This window comes from Theropithecus gelada, chromosome 16 (genome assembly GCF_003255815.1).
Source record: "Theropithecus gelada isolate Dixy chromosome 16, Tgel_1.0, whole genome shotgun sequence".
Taxonomy (NCBI): Eukaryota; Metazoa; Chordata; class Mammalia; order Primates; family Cercopithecidae; genus Theropithecus; species Theropithecus gelada.
In genome coordinates this window covers 32,986,600-33,004,276 of record NC_037684.1, presented here as the reverse complement: position 1 = coordinate 33,004,276, position 17,677 = coordinate 32,986,600, and the positions used below count along the sequence as shown (strand labels likewise).

Sequence of the window (17,677 nt, the reverse complement as noted above, 5' to 3'; positions counted from 1 at the left end):
GAAACCACACGATTAAAATTCACACTCTGCTGTATTTCTACATTTGTATCTGTGCCATTCATTTAGTGTCCATTCATTTACATAATCCCAAAGCCACTAAGGGTAGACCTCTGCAATAAGAGGACCTCTGCAAAGTATACAAACTCCTTTCCTTCTTTTTGTTGTTATCCTCTGAATATCTTCTATTTGAACCCTGTAGCTCAAGCCATACATGACTCTCTGGAGGCCCCTGAGCAAGCCTTTGTTCCCCTGCATCTGGATCTGCCCCCATTTTCCCTCCACTCCCTTTGCGTAAAGAACTCCTACCATTCTTCAAGAAAGTTCAAGCATCATCTCCATTGGGAAGCCTTCCTGGATTTCCTACGACCCTCTCCCTACCAGTTTCCAACTCCACTCCAACAGGTAAAGTTAACTCAATCTTCTAGGCATCCTACTGCAACCTCCGCTAGATAAAGCTCCATTAAAACTATCACTATATTGTCATCATTTGTTTAAACATGTCTGTTCCTACTAGATTGAAGATTGACGTATGTCCCTTGAAGACATACATTTTGTGACATTCATTTTTGTGTTTTCAGTGCCAGCAACAATGCCATACTGAAGGTACCCAGTACATATTTGAGGAAGGAGTTAGCCAGGACCTTGCCAGCTTCCTCTGTACTTCAGGTAAAGCCAACCAAATTCTTGGGTAATTCATGCCAGCCCAGAACCAGGTGTTTTGCCATCAGCTGAGGCTCTCATACCTCTGCCAAAGAAGAGTTCTTGCCACTGATTAGGCGCTCTCTAGTTGTGTGACTCTCTCCATATCTGTCTCCTTATCTTTAGTGTTCTGTTTTGTTTTGTTGAGATAGAGTCTCACTGTCGCTCAGGCTGGAGTGCAGTGGCGCGATCTTGGCTCACTGCAACCTCTGCCTTCCAGGTTCAAGCGATTCTGAGTAGCTGGGATTACAGGCCCGCGCCACCACACCTGGCTTTCTTTCTTTCTTTCTTTCTTTTTGAGATGGAGTTTCGCTCTTGTTGCCCAGGCTGGAGTCCAATGACACGATCTCGGCTCGCCACAACCTCCGCCTCCTGGGTTCAAGCGATTCTCCTGCCTCAGCCTCCCAGGTTGGGATTACAGGCATGTGCCGCCACGCCTGGCTAATTTTGTATTTTTAGTAGAGAAGGGGGTTTCTCCATTTTGGTCAGGCTGGTCTGGAAGTCCCGACCTCAGGAGAGCCGCCCACCTCGGCCTTCCAAAGTGCCGGTATTACGGGAGTGAGGCAACGCGCCCGGCCTTATTTTTGTATTTTTACTAGAGACGGAGTTTCACCATGTTGGCTAGGCTGGTCTCGAACTCCTGACCTAGGCTGGTCTCGAACTCCTGACCTCAGGTGATCCACCCGCCTCGGCCTCCCAAACTGCTGGGATTACAGGCTTGAGCCACGGCGCCCGACCTGTCTCGTTATCTTTAAAATGTGGACAATAAAAGCATCTCCCCACAGGGCTGTAGGGAGGATTACAAGAGATAATGCATGAAAGCTCTTGGCACAGTGCCTGGCAGAGGGTGGGGTAGGCTCCCAAAGAACAGTCCCGTGCATGCGTTGAATCAATGAGTGAGTGGAAGAAATGACTTGAGGTTGACTGTTTATTTACTGAATGCCTACCATGGAATGAGGGAAGGTTTGCTGCAACCTTTACTTTGACGGGGAAGGGCTTGTAGGGGTGAAGGTGGTAGCCGTCGGTAGCGACGAGGGTATTCCGGGCGGTCAGGAGGTTCCTGCTAGACAACTGTGTGGTAGTGGGCGGCTAGCATCCCCTGAGTGCGCGGGGAGGGCAGCTCGGTCGGATGGAGGAAGCGCTGGAATCCACGCTGAGCTCCAGTCCTGGGTAGTTATTAGCCGCGTAACTTTGGCCAAATTACTGAACCTCTCTCAACTTCCCGAACTGTAGAATGAGTCTGTTAAGAATACTCACACGCCAAGGATCTTGTGAGATCACGCGACCGCAAGTATGCGAAGACTCGCTTCATCCAGAAAGCACAAAACTCTCAAGCCAGCCGGCACCGGCCGCCTGGGATGCGCTCTCTGCACATACGGCCCTGGGCTCCTTCTTCAGGCATGCGCCGTGGACCTGCGGCGCGGCCCGTCAGGCAGTGCGGCAGGCGCCCCAGGGGCTGGCAGGACCCTGACCCCAAGATGGCGGCGCCCAGCGAAGTGGCCGCGGTAGCCCCTGGCGAAGGCGATGGCGGAGGCGGAGGCGGCGGGTTTGGCTCCTGGCTGGACGGACGGTTGGAGGCCCTGGGAGTAGACCGAGCCGTTTACGGAGCCTACATCTTGGGTGTCCTGCGGGAGGAGGAGGAAGAAGAGAAGCTGGACGCTCTTCAGGGGATCCTCTCTGCTTTCCTGGTGAGTAGCCTGGACACATTCCTACAGCCTCTGGCCAGCATCTGAGGACCTGTCAGTACTTTGCACCCACCGTCCCCTACCGGGTATCCCAGAGGCTCAGTGGTCTCACCTGGGGGAGGTATACTCCTCTGCTATCTGGGCGGCGGGGAAGGAGGTTGCTCCCCAACCAGGTGTGGGAAGCCTGAAAGCTGCAGGTACACAGAGAGGAAGGGCTTTCTCATATTCTTGGGGACAAGGCCCTCTCCGATGCTTGTGAGTGAGCCCAGGAGTGTTCTTCCGAAGGCATTGAGATGTCATAATGGGAATGTTATCATAAATATCTGACGACCAATTCCATTTCCATCCGTTTACAGTGTTCACTGGGGGTATTAAAATGCTCTTGGCAGGTCTGTGCCTATTACAAGGCAGTTCCCAGGGCCGTCCCATGACAAAAGCCTGCAGGAAGTGCCCTTTTGATTCTTATTTGGATGTAGGAGTCCGTAAAAGGTAAGCTGGTGGTAGAAGTCTTTTCATGCCCACGCAGAACTGAAGCAAACGTCGTGCTTGATCCATTACGGTATTTACAGTAATCATTGGTGGTGGGAAGGAGGGTATGAGAGAGATCAGAGCTTTAACGAAGAGAGATAAACTCAGTCGTTAGCCTATTAGAAGCAAGGTATTCAGAAATGTGTACTTTAAGCTATGTTTACATAGTAAGTCACCCAGATGTCCACTTTTTCAACCTATCATTTCTGCTGCCTTCATCTTCACTTCCCACACCTCCAACATACACACTTATTAGACTGGTTATTACAGATTAAATTGGTTGCAGGTGCTACCTGTGGCTGTCTAACAAATTGTTTCCTTTTAAATACAAGCTTAAAAATAAAATTTACTTGAATCATCACTAAATGCTGTAGAAGCTAGAGTTGCCTCTGCATTCATGGATTAGAGGAGATCCTGGATACCTGACTGCTACTGTGAGAGCCACCTGTCTGTCCATCAAAGGCTTTATCCTCTGGCATTTATTACAATGAACAGGTTAGGAAAATGGATTCTTTGTTATTCTCAAAATGAATTTTGAGAGGCTAGTAATAAAGAGAATCAAAATGTACTATGAGATGGGCACAGTGGCTCATGCTTGTAATCTCACCACTTTGGAAGGCTGAGGCAGGTGGATTGCTTGAGGCCAAGATTTCCAGACCAGACTGGGCAACATAGCAAGACCCTGTCTCTACAAAAAAATTTAAAAAATTAGCCGGGTATGGTGGTGCATACCTGTAGTCCCAGCTACTCAGGAGTCTGAAGTGGGAGGATCACTTGAACCTAGGAGGTTGTGGCTGCAGTGAGCTGTGATTGTGCCACTGCACTCCAGCTTGGGTGTCAGAGTAAGACCTTGTCAATTTTTTTTTCTCTAAGAAAATAATTACTATAAATATATATAGATATAAATATACATATACATACCTCATTTTTTTTTAAAGGGTAGAAGGCAGAAAACATTTTCAAATCCAAAAGTGTTTCGTGAAAGCGGAAACGAGTGCTAGGAAAAAATCACTCACATTTGGTGGAAGCAGTTCATAGATTGGGTACATGGTTGAAACATAACACTAGTGCAGCTGTCCCAGATTCTTCTGGCAGTAACCCATTTGAGTTCCAGAGCCTCTTCTGGCAAGATTGGCTTATAAATGGGAAAACTTTAACACAGCTTGTGAGGCAGCTCGGAAGTTCACTGGAAATACAAGACAGTGGAATCAATTCTTTTTTTGGACCACAACATTACAGATTACAGGGGGAAAGAGTAGGAGGCAAGCAATTTAAGTTAGTTTTTATTTACGGCTGGGAAGTTTCTAAACACTCCATGAAGCTGTTGAAATGACTTTGATACTTCTTGGTACCAGCTTCTTGATCAGTCCATCATCATTTGGAGCTGTTTCTGTTGATAAAGGTAAACATTAGTTTTCCTTTTTTTCTTTTTTAAGAGACAGAATCTCGCTCTGTTATAGTAATGTGATTATAACTCACTGTACCCTTGAATGACTGGACTCAAGCAATCCCCCCACCCCCGTCAGCCTTCCAAGTTGCTAGGACTACTGGCACCTGCCATCACATATCATGCCTGGCTCACTTCTTTTTATGTTTTATGTTTTATTTTTTGAGACAGAGTCTCACTCTGTCACCCAGGCTGGAGTGCAGTGGCAAGATCTCGGCTCACTATAACTTCTCCTCCTGGGTTCAAGTGATTCTCAGCCTCCCGAGTAGCTGGGATTACAGGCATACGCCACCATGCCTGGCTAATTTTTGTATTTTTAGTAGAAATGGGGTTTCACCATGTTGACCAGGCTGGTCTCAAACTCCTGACCTCAAGTGATCCACCCACCTCAGTCTTACAAAGTTCTGGGACTATAGGCGTGAGCCACCATGCCCAGCCATGCCTGGCTAATTAAAAAAAAAATTTTTTTTTTTGTAGAGACAGGGTTTTGCTATGTTACCCAGGGTGGTCTTATGCTCCTGGACTCAAGAGATCCTCCTGCCTTGGCCTCCCAAAGTGCTGGGATTACAGATGTGAGCCTCTGTGCTTGACTTGGGCTAGGATTTAATATGAGGAATTAAGAAGTTTGTTAGCAATAATCTGAGGTAAAATTCAAGAACAGTGGCATATAGTTAGGAGCAAATAAACAGTAAACAAAAGCTTTCTATCGTCCTTCTCTTCAACAGTACTTGTATTGTTTTTTTTTTTTTTTTTTTTTTGAGACGGAGTTTTTGCTCTGTCGCCCAGGCTGGAGTGCAGTGGCCGGATCTCAGCTCACTGCAAGCTCCGCCTCCTGGGTTCACGCCATTCTCCTGCCTCAGCCTCCCGAGTAGCTGGGACTACAGGCGCCCGCCACCTCGCCAGGCTAATTTTTTGTATTTTTTAGTAGAGACGGGGTTTCACCGTGTTAGCCAGCATGGTCTCGATCTCCTGACCTCGTGATCCGCCCATCTCGGCCTCCCAAAGTGCTGGGATTACAGGCTTGAGCCACCGTACCCGGCCAAACAGTACTTGTATTGGTTGATTGATTTATCAAATTTTTATTGATGGATTCCTGTATGCCAGGCACTGCCCTAAGTGCTTGGGGCACTTCAAGGAATAAAACAGATAGAAATTCCTGCCCTCATGTGGTTACATTCTAGCACGGAAAAGCATTACTAGTAAATTATATAGTACGTTACAAAGTGATAAGTGCTAGGGAAAAAGGAGTATTGTAAGTAGGATAAACTTTCCTCTTAGTGCCTTGAACATAGCAGACACCTTCTGTGTAAATAAATGAAGGAATGGATGATTGAACTACTTTGATTTGGATGAGGAGACTGAGGAAATAAACCACTTTGTCCTCTAAGAGTTCTTGTTCTCTTTTGCCTCTCTGCTGCTCCTTTTCCTGCCATTCTTTTTCTTTTGGTGGGGGATTTTAAAAGAGCTGTACCACTTTCTCATCCTTTTTTCTTTTTCTCTTCCTTTGCTTTTCTTGCTGGTGGGGTTTGGGGAAAACCCATGAACTATTGAAACTCTGGACCAAGTAAGTTCTGTGTGTCTAGCATATATGCTAAAAGGATGCAGGGCAGAGGAAGAAATCCTTTGTTGGGTACAAAATAAGGATATACATAATAAGTCTGTGTTCTGACTCTCCACTTTTCTTTGGGAGATGGTATATATAATGGTTAAAAACATGGGCTCGGCCAGGCGCGGTGGCTCACACCTGTAATCCCAGCACTTTGGGAGGCCAAGGTGGGCGGATCACAAGGTCAGGAGATCAAGACCATCCTGGCTAACATGGTGAAACCCTGTCTGTACTGAAAATACAAAAAATTAGCCGGGCATGGTGGTGGGCACCTGTAGTCCCAGTTCAGAAGGCTGAGGCAGGATAATGGCGTGAACTTGGGAGGCAGAGCTTGCATTGAACCGAGATTGCGCCACTGCGCTCCAGCCTGGGCAACAGAGTGAGACTCCGTCTCACAAAAAAAAAAAAAAAAAAAAAAAAAAAAAAACATGGGCTCTAAGCCAAACTGCTGGGGTTCAAATTGTGTTTAATCCATTATTACTTGGAAGACCTTGGGCAAGGTAATTAACCTCTGTGCTTTGGTTTCTTCTTCTGTAAATTGAGAGTAAAACTTAATGGCATTATTTTAAGAATTTAGAGTTCTCATGTAAAGCTTTTAGAACAGTGCCTGGCACATGGTAGGTGCTTAATAAATGTGAACGCTGACAGCTTGCCCTGAGAGGCAGAACGTGAAGGTGGGGAATGCAGCCGTAATGAAGATGGAGGGAAATGCTCGTGTTTATTAGATGCCTGCTCTTTGACAAGTAGGGTAGAAATATATACATTTTCATTTATCCTCAGTAAAATCCTGGGAGAATGTGAAGATCACAAAGTTAAGAAACTTCCTCACAGATCCAGGATCTGAACTTAAGTATCTCTAACACTAAAGACAAGATTTTTATTATACCATGCTGAGGAGGGAGATTGGTTGGTACACAGAATATGTATGCTTCTCTAAAATGGACAGCGGGAAGGCTGGACAAGAGACCATTTCCTCATGTATCTCCTCTTTATTATATGTCAGCAAGCTAATGGATATGATCTAGCATGAAAGTTGATAACCTTAGGGAAGGTTCTGAATTGTATACATCAGCCAAGGAATATTTCACAGAGGAGTTTTGACTTAGGGAACAGGTTTTTGCTCCAAAAGAATTGGAGGTGGATGGGAAAAGGGAAGATTGTTGATCAAAGGGTACAAAATTGCAGTTAGACAGAAGGAATATAGTGATCTGTTACATAGAATGGTGAGTATAATAAGTAATAATCCACTGGATATGGTGGCTCAGGCCTGTAATCCCAACACTTTGGGGGGCCAAGATGGGAGGATTGCTTGAGGTCAGGAGTTGGAGACCAGTCTGGGTAAGATAGTGAGACCCCATCTCTTAAAAAAACAAACAAACAAACACTCAATTAGCCAGGTGTGGTAGCACATGCTTGCAGTCCTAGCTACTTGAGAGGCTGAGGCAGGAGGGTTGCTTGAGCCCAGGAGTTTGAGGTTACAGTGAGCTGTGATTGCACCACTGCACTCCAACCTGGGTAACAGAGTGAGACCCTGTCTCTAAAAAGTAATAATAATAAATAAAAAATAATGCATTGTATACTTCAAAATTACTAAAAGAGTACATTTCAAATGTTTTCTTTATTTTTTTTTGAGATGGAGTTTCACTCTGTCTCCCAGGCTGGAGTGCAGTGGCACGATCTCGGCTCACTACAACCTCTGCCTCCTGGGTTCAAGTTATTCTTGTGCCTCAGCCTCCTGAGTATTGTGATTACAGGCATGTGCCACCACACCCGGCTAATTTTTGTATTTTTACTAGAGACGGGGTTTCACCACGTTGGCCAGGCTGGTCTCAAACTCTCAGCTTCAAGTGATCCACCCTCCTCAGTCTCCCAAAGTGCTGGGATTACAGGTGTGAGCCACTGCACCCAGCCTTAAATGTTTTCATCACCCAAAAAATGAGAAATATGTGAGGTAGTAGATCTGTTAGTTAGCTTGATTTAATTATTCTACAATGTGAACATATATTGAGACATCACAGGGTACCCTACATATATATGTAATATATACAGTTATTTGTCAATTAAAAATAAAATAAATAAAATATTTTAACAGAGAATAAGGAAGGCTGCCCTGAGTTGGTATGAATCTTCCCTTGGAGCTTATCAGGATGGAGTGGCTGTTCTTGATGTAGGAGGTGTGGGTTCTGGGACACACAAGCAGGATTAATTCTGTGTCCAGAGCCTCAGAAAAGAAACATACTCTATTGTGGCTCCCAGACTCTTTCATAATTTCACAGCAAGGAGAGCTGTGCTTTCTTCATAGGCTTTTTTGAGGTTGTTATTGTTTTTGAGGGCTCCTTCAGGAAATTAATTGGTCTGCTTTTCCAACTAGGAAGAAGATTCCCTCCTTAATATCTGCAAGGAGATTGTGGAACGATGGTCAGAAACTCAGAATGTTGTCACCAAAGTGAAAAAAGAAGGTAGAGTCAGAGTTTCTATGTTTAACCTCCAGAGCATTTTCCGGCAGCCTTGACTGTATAGCTGTTAGGGAGAGATATTTTCATTTTCCCCTTGGATGCTCATTTTCCCAAAGATAGTGCACACTGGCAAACACCCAGCAGCCTGTGTTAACTCTTTACTGAACACTGACTTCCTTTTCTTTTTTTGTATTTTTCCATTTCATCTGACCACAGTTATCTTCATTGTATTTTTTCACTTTTTGTTTTTCATCTTCTTTCCACTGCTTCTTGTAGATTTGCATTGCAGGTATAGAGTCAACTATATTTTTACCACTTCCTACTTTTTTCATGTTGTCTCTTTTTTTGAGGCAGAGTCTTGCTCTGTCACCCAGGCTGGAGTGCAATGGTGTAATCTCGGTTCACTGTAACTGCTGCCTCCCAGGTTCAAGCGATTCTCATGCCTCAGCCTCGTGAGTACCTGGGACTACAGGCGCATGCCACCATGCCTGGCTAAATTTTGTGTTTTTAGTAGAGATGGGGGTTTCACCATGTTGACCAGGCTGGTCTTGAACTCCTGACCTCGTGTGATCCGCCCACCTCAGCCTCCCAAAGTGCTGAGATTACAGGCGTGAGCTACTGCGCCCTGCCTCATGTTGTCATTTCATAACACAAATTATGGTTGGTATTTGGCTTTATTCAGCTAAACACTTTATCCTTTAAAATGGAAAAGAAATGGGCGAATATACTCACCGCTAGGATGGTAGGTTAGCTACAGAAAACTCAAAACATAAAAGCCAAATTTGGAAAGATTCTGAACTCTGTACACTATTGGTTCTCAGTTTGGGCTGTATATTAGAATCACTTAATGTACCTGGGTTAGGGCCCAGGCATTTGTATTTTTTAAAAGCTCCTATAGGTGATTTTTTTTTTTTTTTTTTTTTTTTGAGACGGAGTCTCACTCTGTCGCCCAGGCTGGAGTGCAGTGGCCGGATCTCAGCTCACTGCAAGCTCCGCCTCCCGGGTTCCCGCCATTCTCCTGCCTCAGCCTCCCGAGTAGCTGGGACTACAGGCGCCGCCACCACGCCCGGCTAGTTTTTTGTATTTTTTAGTAGAGACGGGGTTTCACCGTGCTAGCCAGGATGGTCTCGATCTCCTGACCTCGTGATCCGCCCGTCTCGGCCTCCCAAACTGCTGGGATTACAGGCTTGAGCCACCGCGCCCGGCCTCCTATAGGTGATTCTAATGTGCAGCCAAGTGTGAGAACTACTATTTTACACCATTGCTTCCTTTTCTTGAGAATGGAGAACTTACTAGTTGATTTTATTTTATGGTATGGCAAAATATTCTTAATCTACGAATTCTACCTGGCATAATCAGAAACATAAATGGGACCAGCTTAAGTTGATTTTAGATTCCTGCTTAGGTTTTTGAGATGCCAGGGGGAGGAAGTTGAGTGTTTAGAGGCTTAGTTTTCTGTGGTTCTAATGCAGTGCTTTTCAACCTTTTTTTTTTTTTTTTTTTTTTTAAGGCAGCAGAACTTCAGTATATAAAACAAGTAAAATCAGGGCTGCTCTGATTGAAGATGGATACAAAGCTTGGCCTGCATGGCCTTTCCTTTCCTTTCTCAATGGCCCTGAGCCATGTCCTTTGAACTGCCGGGCTCTAAGGAGGCAGCAGATACCAATGTCTTTAGTACAAGTGCTGCCTGTGTGGACTAGTGGTTCAGTGAGCTTGTTCTCTCTCATACATCCGTGTTCTTCCTTCCTTCCACCACCTCCCAGATGAAGTACAGGCCATTGCCACCCTAATTGAGAAGCAGGCACAAATTGTGGTAAAGCCAAGGATGGTGTCAGAAGAGGAGAAGCAGAGAAAAGCTGCCCTCCTGGCCCAGTATGCTGATGTGACAGATGAAGAGGAATATCCTTTCTGGAGTCTCGGTACCATTCCCTAAAGCTCAAGCCAGACATATTTGTGGGTTTACAGTGACCTTTGGCAAGTTGCTAATCCTCCTCTGTGGCTTAATTTTCCCCTCTAAAATGGCAGTAATCTATAGCCCTTTGTGGGTATGTGGAGTGATACTGGATTAGTTGATACTGGACTTATATTTTTCAACACACAATCAGTATATTCCTGAAAACTATGGTGTAAAACAAATAATGTCTTAATAGTTCATTTATATTGTGCTTTCAGAAAATACAATATAGCTGTAATTCTTTATATTCATATAATACTTTTCTATACAGTGTAGTATAATCCATCTTTATGTTCTTTCCCAGTCATTAAGGGAACTGAGACACCAACAGATGAACGGGTGATCAGAGGCATTCAGAAGATTAGTGGCAAAACCAGGACTAGAACCTGGGTATTTTTGGGTGAAAGATTCTCTAAATTTAGAGCAGTTTGACTCTTTTCTTTCTTATGTGACCAGGTAGTTAAAAGTAAGGCTGAACCCCCAAAGCAATACCAGAATAAATCTGGAATTTGGGAACTGTGCAAAAAGAAAGTGTTGCCAGTAGGGGCAGGTTTAGTTCCCTGTGAATTTCATACTTATTTAGGAAATGCTTTGCTTACTGAGCCTACTTGAAGTATGTGGCATATTATGCAGCGGACATCATACCAGAAATGTCAGCTGTGTAATCACTAGTTTAGGAAAGAATTCTTGGGCTCTTTGGAGCCAGTTTCTCTCTTTTTATTTATTTATTTATTTTTATTATTATTATTTTTTTAATCTTTTTTGAGATGGAGTCTCACTCTGTCACCTAGGCTGGAGTGCAGTGGCACAATCTTGGCTCATTGCAACCTCTACCTCCCGGGTTTAAGCTATTCTCCTGCCTCAGCCTCCAGAGTAGCTGGGACTATAGGCGCGTGCCACCACACACAGCTAATTTTTCATATTTTTAGTAGAGACAGGGTTTCACCATGTTAGCCAGGCTGGTCTCAATCTCCTGACCTCATGATCTGCCTGCCTCGCCCTCCCAAAGTGCTGGGGTTACAAGCGTGAGCCACCATGCCCAGCCTCTCTTCTGAGTTTTTCTTATGAGTTTTCTTGCCAGGGTTGGCAGATCTATGGTTCTGGTGACATAATTTCTCATCTTGGGCTAGAAAAGAAATTTTAAAGCAGTAGTTCTCCTGGAGGACTTGTTTTTTTTTTTTTTTTTTTTTTGAGACAGAGTCTCGCGCTGTGTCACCCAGGCTGGAGTGCAGTGGCGCGATCTCGGCTCACTGCAAGCTCCGCCTCCCAGGTTCACGCCATTCTCCTGCCTCAGCCTCCGAGTAGCTGGGACTACAGGCGCCCGCCACCACGCCCGGCTATTTTTTTGTATTTTTAGTAGAGACGGGGTTTCACCATGTTAGCCAGGATGGTCTCGATCTCCTGACCTCATGATCCACCCGCCTCGGCCTCCCAAAGTGCTAGGATTACAGGCTTGAGCCACCGCGCCCGGCCTGGAGGACTTGTTAAAACACAGATTGCTGGGTTTCACCCACAATTTAGTAGGTTTGGCATAGGTCCCAAGAATGTGTATTTCTAATACATTCCTGGGGGTTTTGTGAACCACACTTTGAGAACCACTGTTTAGAGGTCATCTGGCTTCCAGGTAATGTGGCAATCCACCCAGACCACTTAAGTTTCTTTTCAGCCTCCAAGAAAAGGACCTTATGGAAGATACATCAATCTTTCCTAAGTTGAGGTTTCCAAAGATGAATCTCCTGGGTTTATCACCATATCCCTGAGAATGTGCTCCCTCCATTCAGTGTGCTTTTCCTACTTACCAGTCTATTGAATGTTTTCTAATGTTAGGTTGGGATGTGCCAACTGTTGTTTTCCATCTGACTTTCCTTAACATCACTTACTGAAGCAGATGAGAAGGATGATTCAGGTGCTACCACAATGAACATTGGTTCTGACAAACGTATCCTTCTGGGTCCCTCCCCATGTGTTTCTCCATAGAGTCCTCTTGAGATCAGTTTTTATTTTGCAGTCATTGCTGGCAGCTCCCTTTTACCTTCAGGAACGTATGTCATGCTAGCATTGGAAGCCCCATTCCTAGGACAGTCCTAGATAGTCAGTTTAGCAAGAACTTTCCCCAGAGAAAACACGTTAACAAGTACTGTAAAGGGATTAGTTTTGAGGAAGGATTTCTAAGGGAAAATAAAAATCTGTACTTCCTGTATATAGGAATATAGCTCTGAGTTGCCCAGCATTATGGAGAAAATTAAAATAATATTGAGGTCAGGCATGATGGCTTACACCTGTAGTCCTGGCACTTTAGGAAGCCGAGACGGGTAGATCGTTTGAGCCCAGGAGTTCGAGACCAGCCTGGGCAACATGGTGAAACCCTGTCTCTACTAAAAAAAAAAATACAAAACATTAGCCAGGTGTGGTGGCACGTGCCTGAGGCTGAGTTGGGAGAATCACCTGAGCCCAGGAAGTCAAGGCTGCAGTGAGCCAAGATCTTGCCACTGCACTCTGGCCTGGGATATGGGAGTGAGACTGTGTCTCAAAAAATAATAAAATAATGTTGAAATTTTCTCTTTTTCCTCAAAAACCTTATGATTTGTCAGATAATACAAACACTAAACACTTTTTTTTTTCTTTTTTTTGAGACAGAGTCTCGCTCTGTTGCCCAGGCTGGAGTGCAGTGGTGCGATCTCGGCTCACTGCAGCCTCCGCTTCCTGGGTTACAGTGATTCTCCTGCCTCAGCCTCCTGAGTAGCTGGGACTACAGGTGCGCGCCACCATGACTGGCTAATTTTTGTATTTTTAGTAGAGACAAGGTTTCGCCATGTTAGCCAGGATGTTCTTCATCTCCTTGACCTTGTGATCTGCCCGCCTCAGCCTCCCAAAGTACCGGGATTACAGGCGTGAGCCACCGTACCCGGCCCACAAACACCAAACACTTTAAGCTAAAAATATGGACATATTGAAACATTTGTGCTGATGGCTGGGCACAAGGGCTCACACTTATAATCCCAGCACTTTGGGAGGCCGAGGTGGGAGGATCACTTGAGTCCAGGAGTTCAAGACCAGCCTGGCAGCATAGTGAGACCCTGTCTCTACAAGGAAAAAAATATATATATTAAAAATTAGCCAGGCTTTGTGGTACACATCTGTACTCCTAGCTACTCAGGAGAAAACCTTATCTAGTATTAACAGGTTTTGTTTTTAAAGTTTTAAGAAATAAAGGGTAAAGTTTTTGGCATTTCCCCTATTGTTTACATGGTCAAAAGGAAAATCCCAGTCACTTCTAGTTACAAAATGTGCCATGTTTTGGTGGTGTGGGCAATCAGATTATTATAGTTGATGACTGTTGTTAAACTCATTTTCTTTTTTTTTGAGATGGAGTCTCACTGTGTCACCAGGTTGGAGTGCAGTGGCGTGATCTCGGCTCACTGCAACCTCTGCCTCTCAGGTTCAAGCGATTCTGCCTTAGCCTCCCGAGTAGCTGGGACTACAGATGTGTGCCACCATGCCTGGCTAATTGTTTGTGTTTTTAGTAGAGACCTGTTAGCCAGGATGGTCTCGATCTCCTGACCTCATGATCTACCTGCCTCAGCCTCCCAAAGTGCTGGGATTATAGGTGTGAGCCACTGCGCCCAGCCTAAACTCATTTTCTATATCTCATAAATCCAGTGTTTATGGTTATTAGAACGTGGTTTTCACTTCAACTTTAGTAGTCTAGGAACAAAAGCAAATTGATAAAGTTTAATAAGGTTAAACATCTTATTTAACTCTTTTCAGGCATTTTAACAGTGCCAAGTACATAAACATTTAGCCAGTTACATTACTACTCTGTTCACCAAAACTAGCCTTGATTCTCTAATATTCTGCCATTGAATGATAAAAGTACTTATTCTAGAATGAAATTTCATTTCAATGAAATATTTTGTTTTCTTAATTTTTTGTTTCTTTGATAAAATATTTTAAAATTCATATTTAGATAAATCTGAGTAACAGTTTTATTCCAAAGGACATTTCAAAACTTTTGTAATATAACTTTAGGATTTCTCTGTTAGACCAAGGATAAACGTAAGGGTTTTTTTTTAAAAGACTAGGAATAGGTAAAGACCATTCAGGACTCAGCAGGTGGAGAGAGGATAAGTATAATGAAGAAAGACAGCAGATGTGATCTGTGTGATCTGTACCCTAATCCCTTAACTCACCTGTAGTTCTGTTCCGAAACACCAATGTGGAAGATGTCCTTAATGCCCGAAAACTGGAGCGAGACTCACTTCGGGATGAGTCCCAAAGGAAGAAGGAACAGGACAAGCTGCAGAGGGAGAGAGACAAACTAGCCAAGCAGGAGCGCAAGGAAAAGGAAAAGAAAAGGACACAGAGAGGGGAGCGAAAGCGATAACCTTGGCCTACTCTATTCTTCCCCTCCATGAACTTATTATCAAAGGGAGAGCTGGTTGTGTATTTAAGAGAAATGAGAGTGCATTGCAAAATAGTTTTCCAAGGCATTTCCCCTATTGTTTACATGGTCAAAAGGAAAATCACAATCACTTCTAATTACAAAATGTGCTATGTTTTGGTGGGGTGGGCAATCAGATTATTATAGTTGATAACTGTACCAAAGATCTGGAATGGGGGCCACCTTTATATTTTAATACTGAAGTCCTGTGCTCCTTTTGGCCACTTTAAAAGTCTTCCCTTACCTTGGATAAATAGCAGGAGGATTCATAAAGCTAACAGTTTTCATCCTGAAGGAGCAGAAACATAATCAATCCCTCCCTGAGATAAAATGTGGGCATGCACATTGCTTTGGAGGCAGTATTCAGCTGTTAAGTGTAGTATTGTTTTATGGCTGAAATAGAAAGCTAATGAAGAGCCCTACCTGGATCCATATTTTATGTTAACATGGCAGCAGAACTAGGAAAATGGGAAGAAATTATTTGGCGGGTGTTCTAGATCTGATTTTTTTTTTTTTTTTAAGTTTCAGCCTATGGGAGGAAAAGAGGTATCTTTTAAAATAGAGATAGTTACATGTTTTCCCTCATCTAGGCTGTGTCACTATTGGGTGCAAGGATATCATTGTTGGCTAGATTCATTTTGTATAATCATGTATCCTCTTGAGTGCTGGTAGATATTTTAATCCTGATCTTTCCCTAAAACATGAGTATTAAGAAATTATAATTCCTGGTTTAGAGAAACTGGAGAAATCACCCTTTTAAGGAAGAAACACTGGAAATCTCTGCTAACACCAAGATATTTAAGAGTGTACATAGTAGGTCCTCAACAAATTTATTGAATGAATGAGTGAATGGAAAAACTGGGAGAATCAAAAGTGAGCAGAAGCGCTCCATTTCTACTTCTGTCACAAACCACATTAAATTGTAAACAAGGCCCTTCTCCACTTGACTTCAGGCAGCAGATTGTCTAGAAGCTAAGGACGGCAATTTCTCTCACAAGACAAAGTAGATAGTTTATACCAGGGGTTGGCAAACTACTGCCCACGGGCCGAATTTGGCCCAGTCTGTTTTTGTATGGTGCAAACTAAAAATTATTTTTACTGTTTTTTTTTTTTGAGACAGAGTCTTGCTCTGTCGCCCAGGCTGGAGTGCAGTGGCGCAATCTCAGCTCACTGCAAGCTCCGCCTCCCGGGTTCACGCCATTCTCCTGCCTCAGCCTCCCAAATAGCTGGGACTACAGGCGCCCACCACCACACCCGGCTAATTTTTTTGTATTTGTAGTAGAGACGGGGTTTCACTGTGTTAGCCAGGATGGTCTCGATCTCCTGACCTCGTGATCCACCCGCCTTGGCCTCCCAAAGTGCTGGGATTACAGGCGTGAGCCACCGCGCCTGGCCGATTTTTACATTTTTAAAGAGTTATAAAAGAAAAAATAATGTGGTCTGTAAAACCTAAAATATTTACTACCTGGCCTGTTGGAGGAAAAGTTTGCCAATCTCTGTTTTATACCATTAACTATGAGATTAACAAAAACTTTTACCTTTGTGCAGAAGGTTAAGAAAAAAAGCATGGTTAAGGAAAAGGAGATGTGTTACCTGTTTATACACTCCTATAACCGTGGCATTGCAAAAAATAAAAATAACCACCTTTAAAAAAAATAAATCTTATTTAAATTGCTGTCTTCTGACTTATTTTGATTCCTTCTACTTACCCATGGAAATGAAATATGTGTGAGTAGTTACTTAGGAATGCGATGATTTTTATTTTATGCTTTGTTTAGATTAGCCCTATAACTTATATTCCACTAATGGAATCTCTTCCTAGAATCCATAAATTCTCTTTCTCAATTTTCCTTTTTGGGAAGTAGGAATTAGATCAGAAAGATTAGCGTGTTTTTTGGAACATCAGGAAACTGGCTTTGAAGTCCTTTGAAGTACTATTACAGTCTTAGTCCTTTATGTGGTGGTAGCGATAGGGTATGATAGAGCCTATTTTAATTTAGTAATCCTTATTTTGGGATTTTGGGTTGTTCTCACCTTGATTTTTGTCACTGAAGTAGTCAGGTTATATCCACGGTCCCCTGAAGGGTACTTGTTTCAATTTGTTAGTAGTCAGTTCTTTCTTCTGGGACTCTACTATGTATGTCACAGTTAAGTATACTCTCAAACTAATGCTTAAACAGAAAAAAGAGGATCAACTCATTAGGCTTTGAGTTTAGTTATCCACTTGACTCAGGTGCTAATAAATCCTTTACATCTAAAATGTTCAGTATTGCAAAGGGCAAATTTTTTTTGTTTGTTTGTTTTTTGAGACAGATCACTCTGTCACCCAGTCTGGAGTGCAGTGGCGCCATCTTGGCTCACTGCAACCTCCACTTTGCAGGTTCAAGCGATTCTCCTGCCTCAGCCTCCCAAGTAGCTGAGACTACAGGCAAGCACCACCACACCCAGCTAATTTTTTGTATTTTTAATAGAGATGGGGTTTCACCGTGTTAGCCAGGATGGTCTCGATCTCCTGACCTCGTGATCCACCCGCCTCAGCCTCCCAAAGTGTTGGGATTACAGGCGTGAACCACTGCGCCCAGCTGCAAAGGGCAAATTTTAAACAACCGTATCTTCTATGGTAAGACTGAGTTTTAGGCCAGATTTTGGATTTCAGGCATAAATTCTCAACCCTCTAAAACTTTATAGTAGCAGATTATTCAAGTGAGAGGGACACTGATAACAACTCAAGGTAATTTTGCTTTTTCCATTAAAAAGAATTAGTACACCAAGTTCTTTTGGATTAGAAATGGCGGGAGCATCAGTTTTATCAGTTTTAATGCAAATTTTGTAAAAGTTTTGTAATGTTTTCATAGGTTGTA

At 43.6% G+C, this 17,677-nt stretch overlaps 1 protein-coding gene across 3 annotated transcripts; it reads left to right on the top strand.

Annotated features, from left to right (window-relative positions):
* Positions 1-1,545: 1,545 nt before the first annotated feature.
* On the top strand, positions 1,546-15,947 carry CCDC43 (coiled-coil domain containing 43). 3 transcript variants are annotated; one of them, XM_025363647.1, is made up of 5 exons: positions 1,546-2,387; positions 8,337-8,424; positions 10,185-10,320; positions 12,256-12,314; positions 14,572-15,947. In XM_025363647.1, the coding sequence occupies exons 1-5, from the start codon at positions 2,058-2,060 to the stop codon at positions 14,757-14,759; spliced, it is 801 nt and encodes a 266-aa protein (XP_025219432.1). In that variant the 5' UTR covers positions 1,546-2,057; the 3' UTR covers positions 14,760-15,947. The 3 variants fall into 3 exon arrangements, with proteins under 3 accessions (XP_025219432.1, XP_025219431.1, XP_025219433.1); XM_025363646.1 differs by having other exon boundaries at positions 12,247-12,314; XM_025363648.1 differs by lacking the exon at positions 12,256-12,314.
* The last annotated feature ends 1,730 nt before the right edge of the window (positions 15,948-17,677 follow it).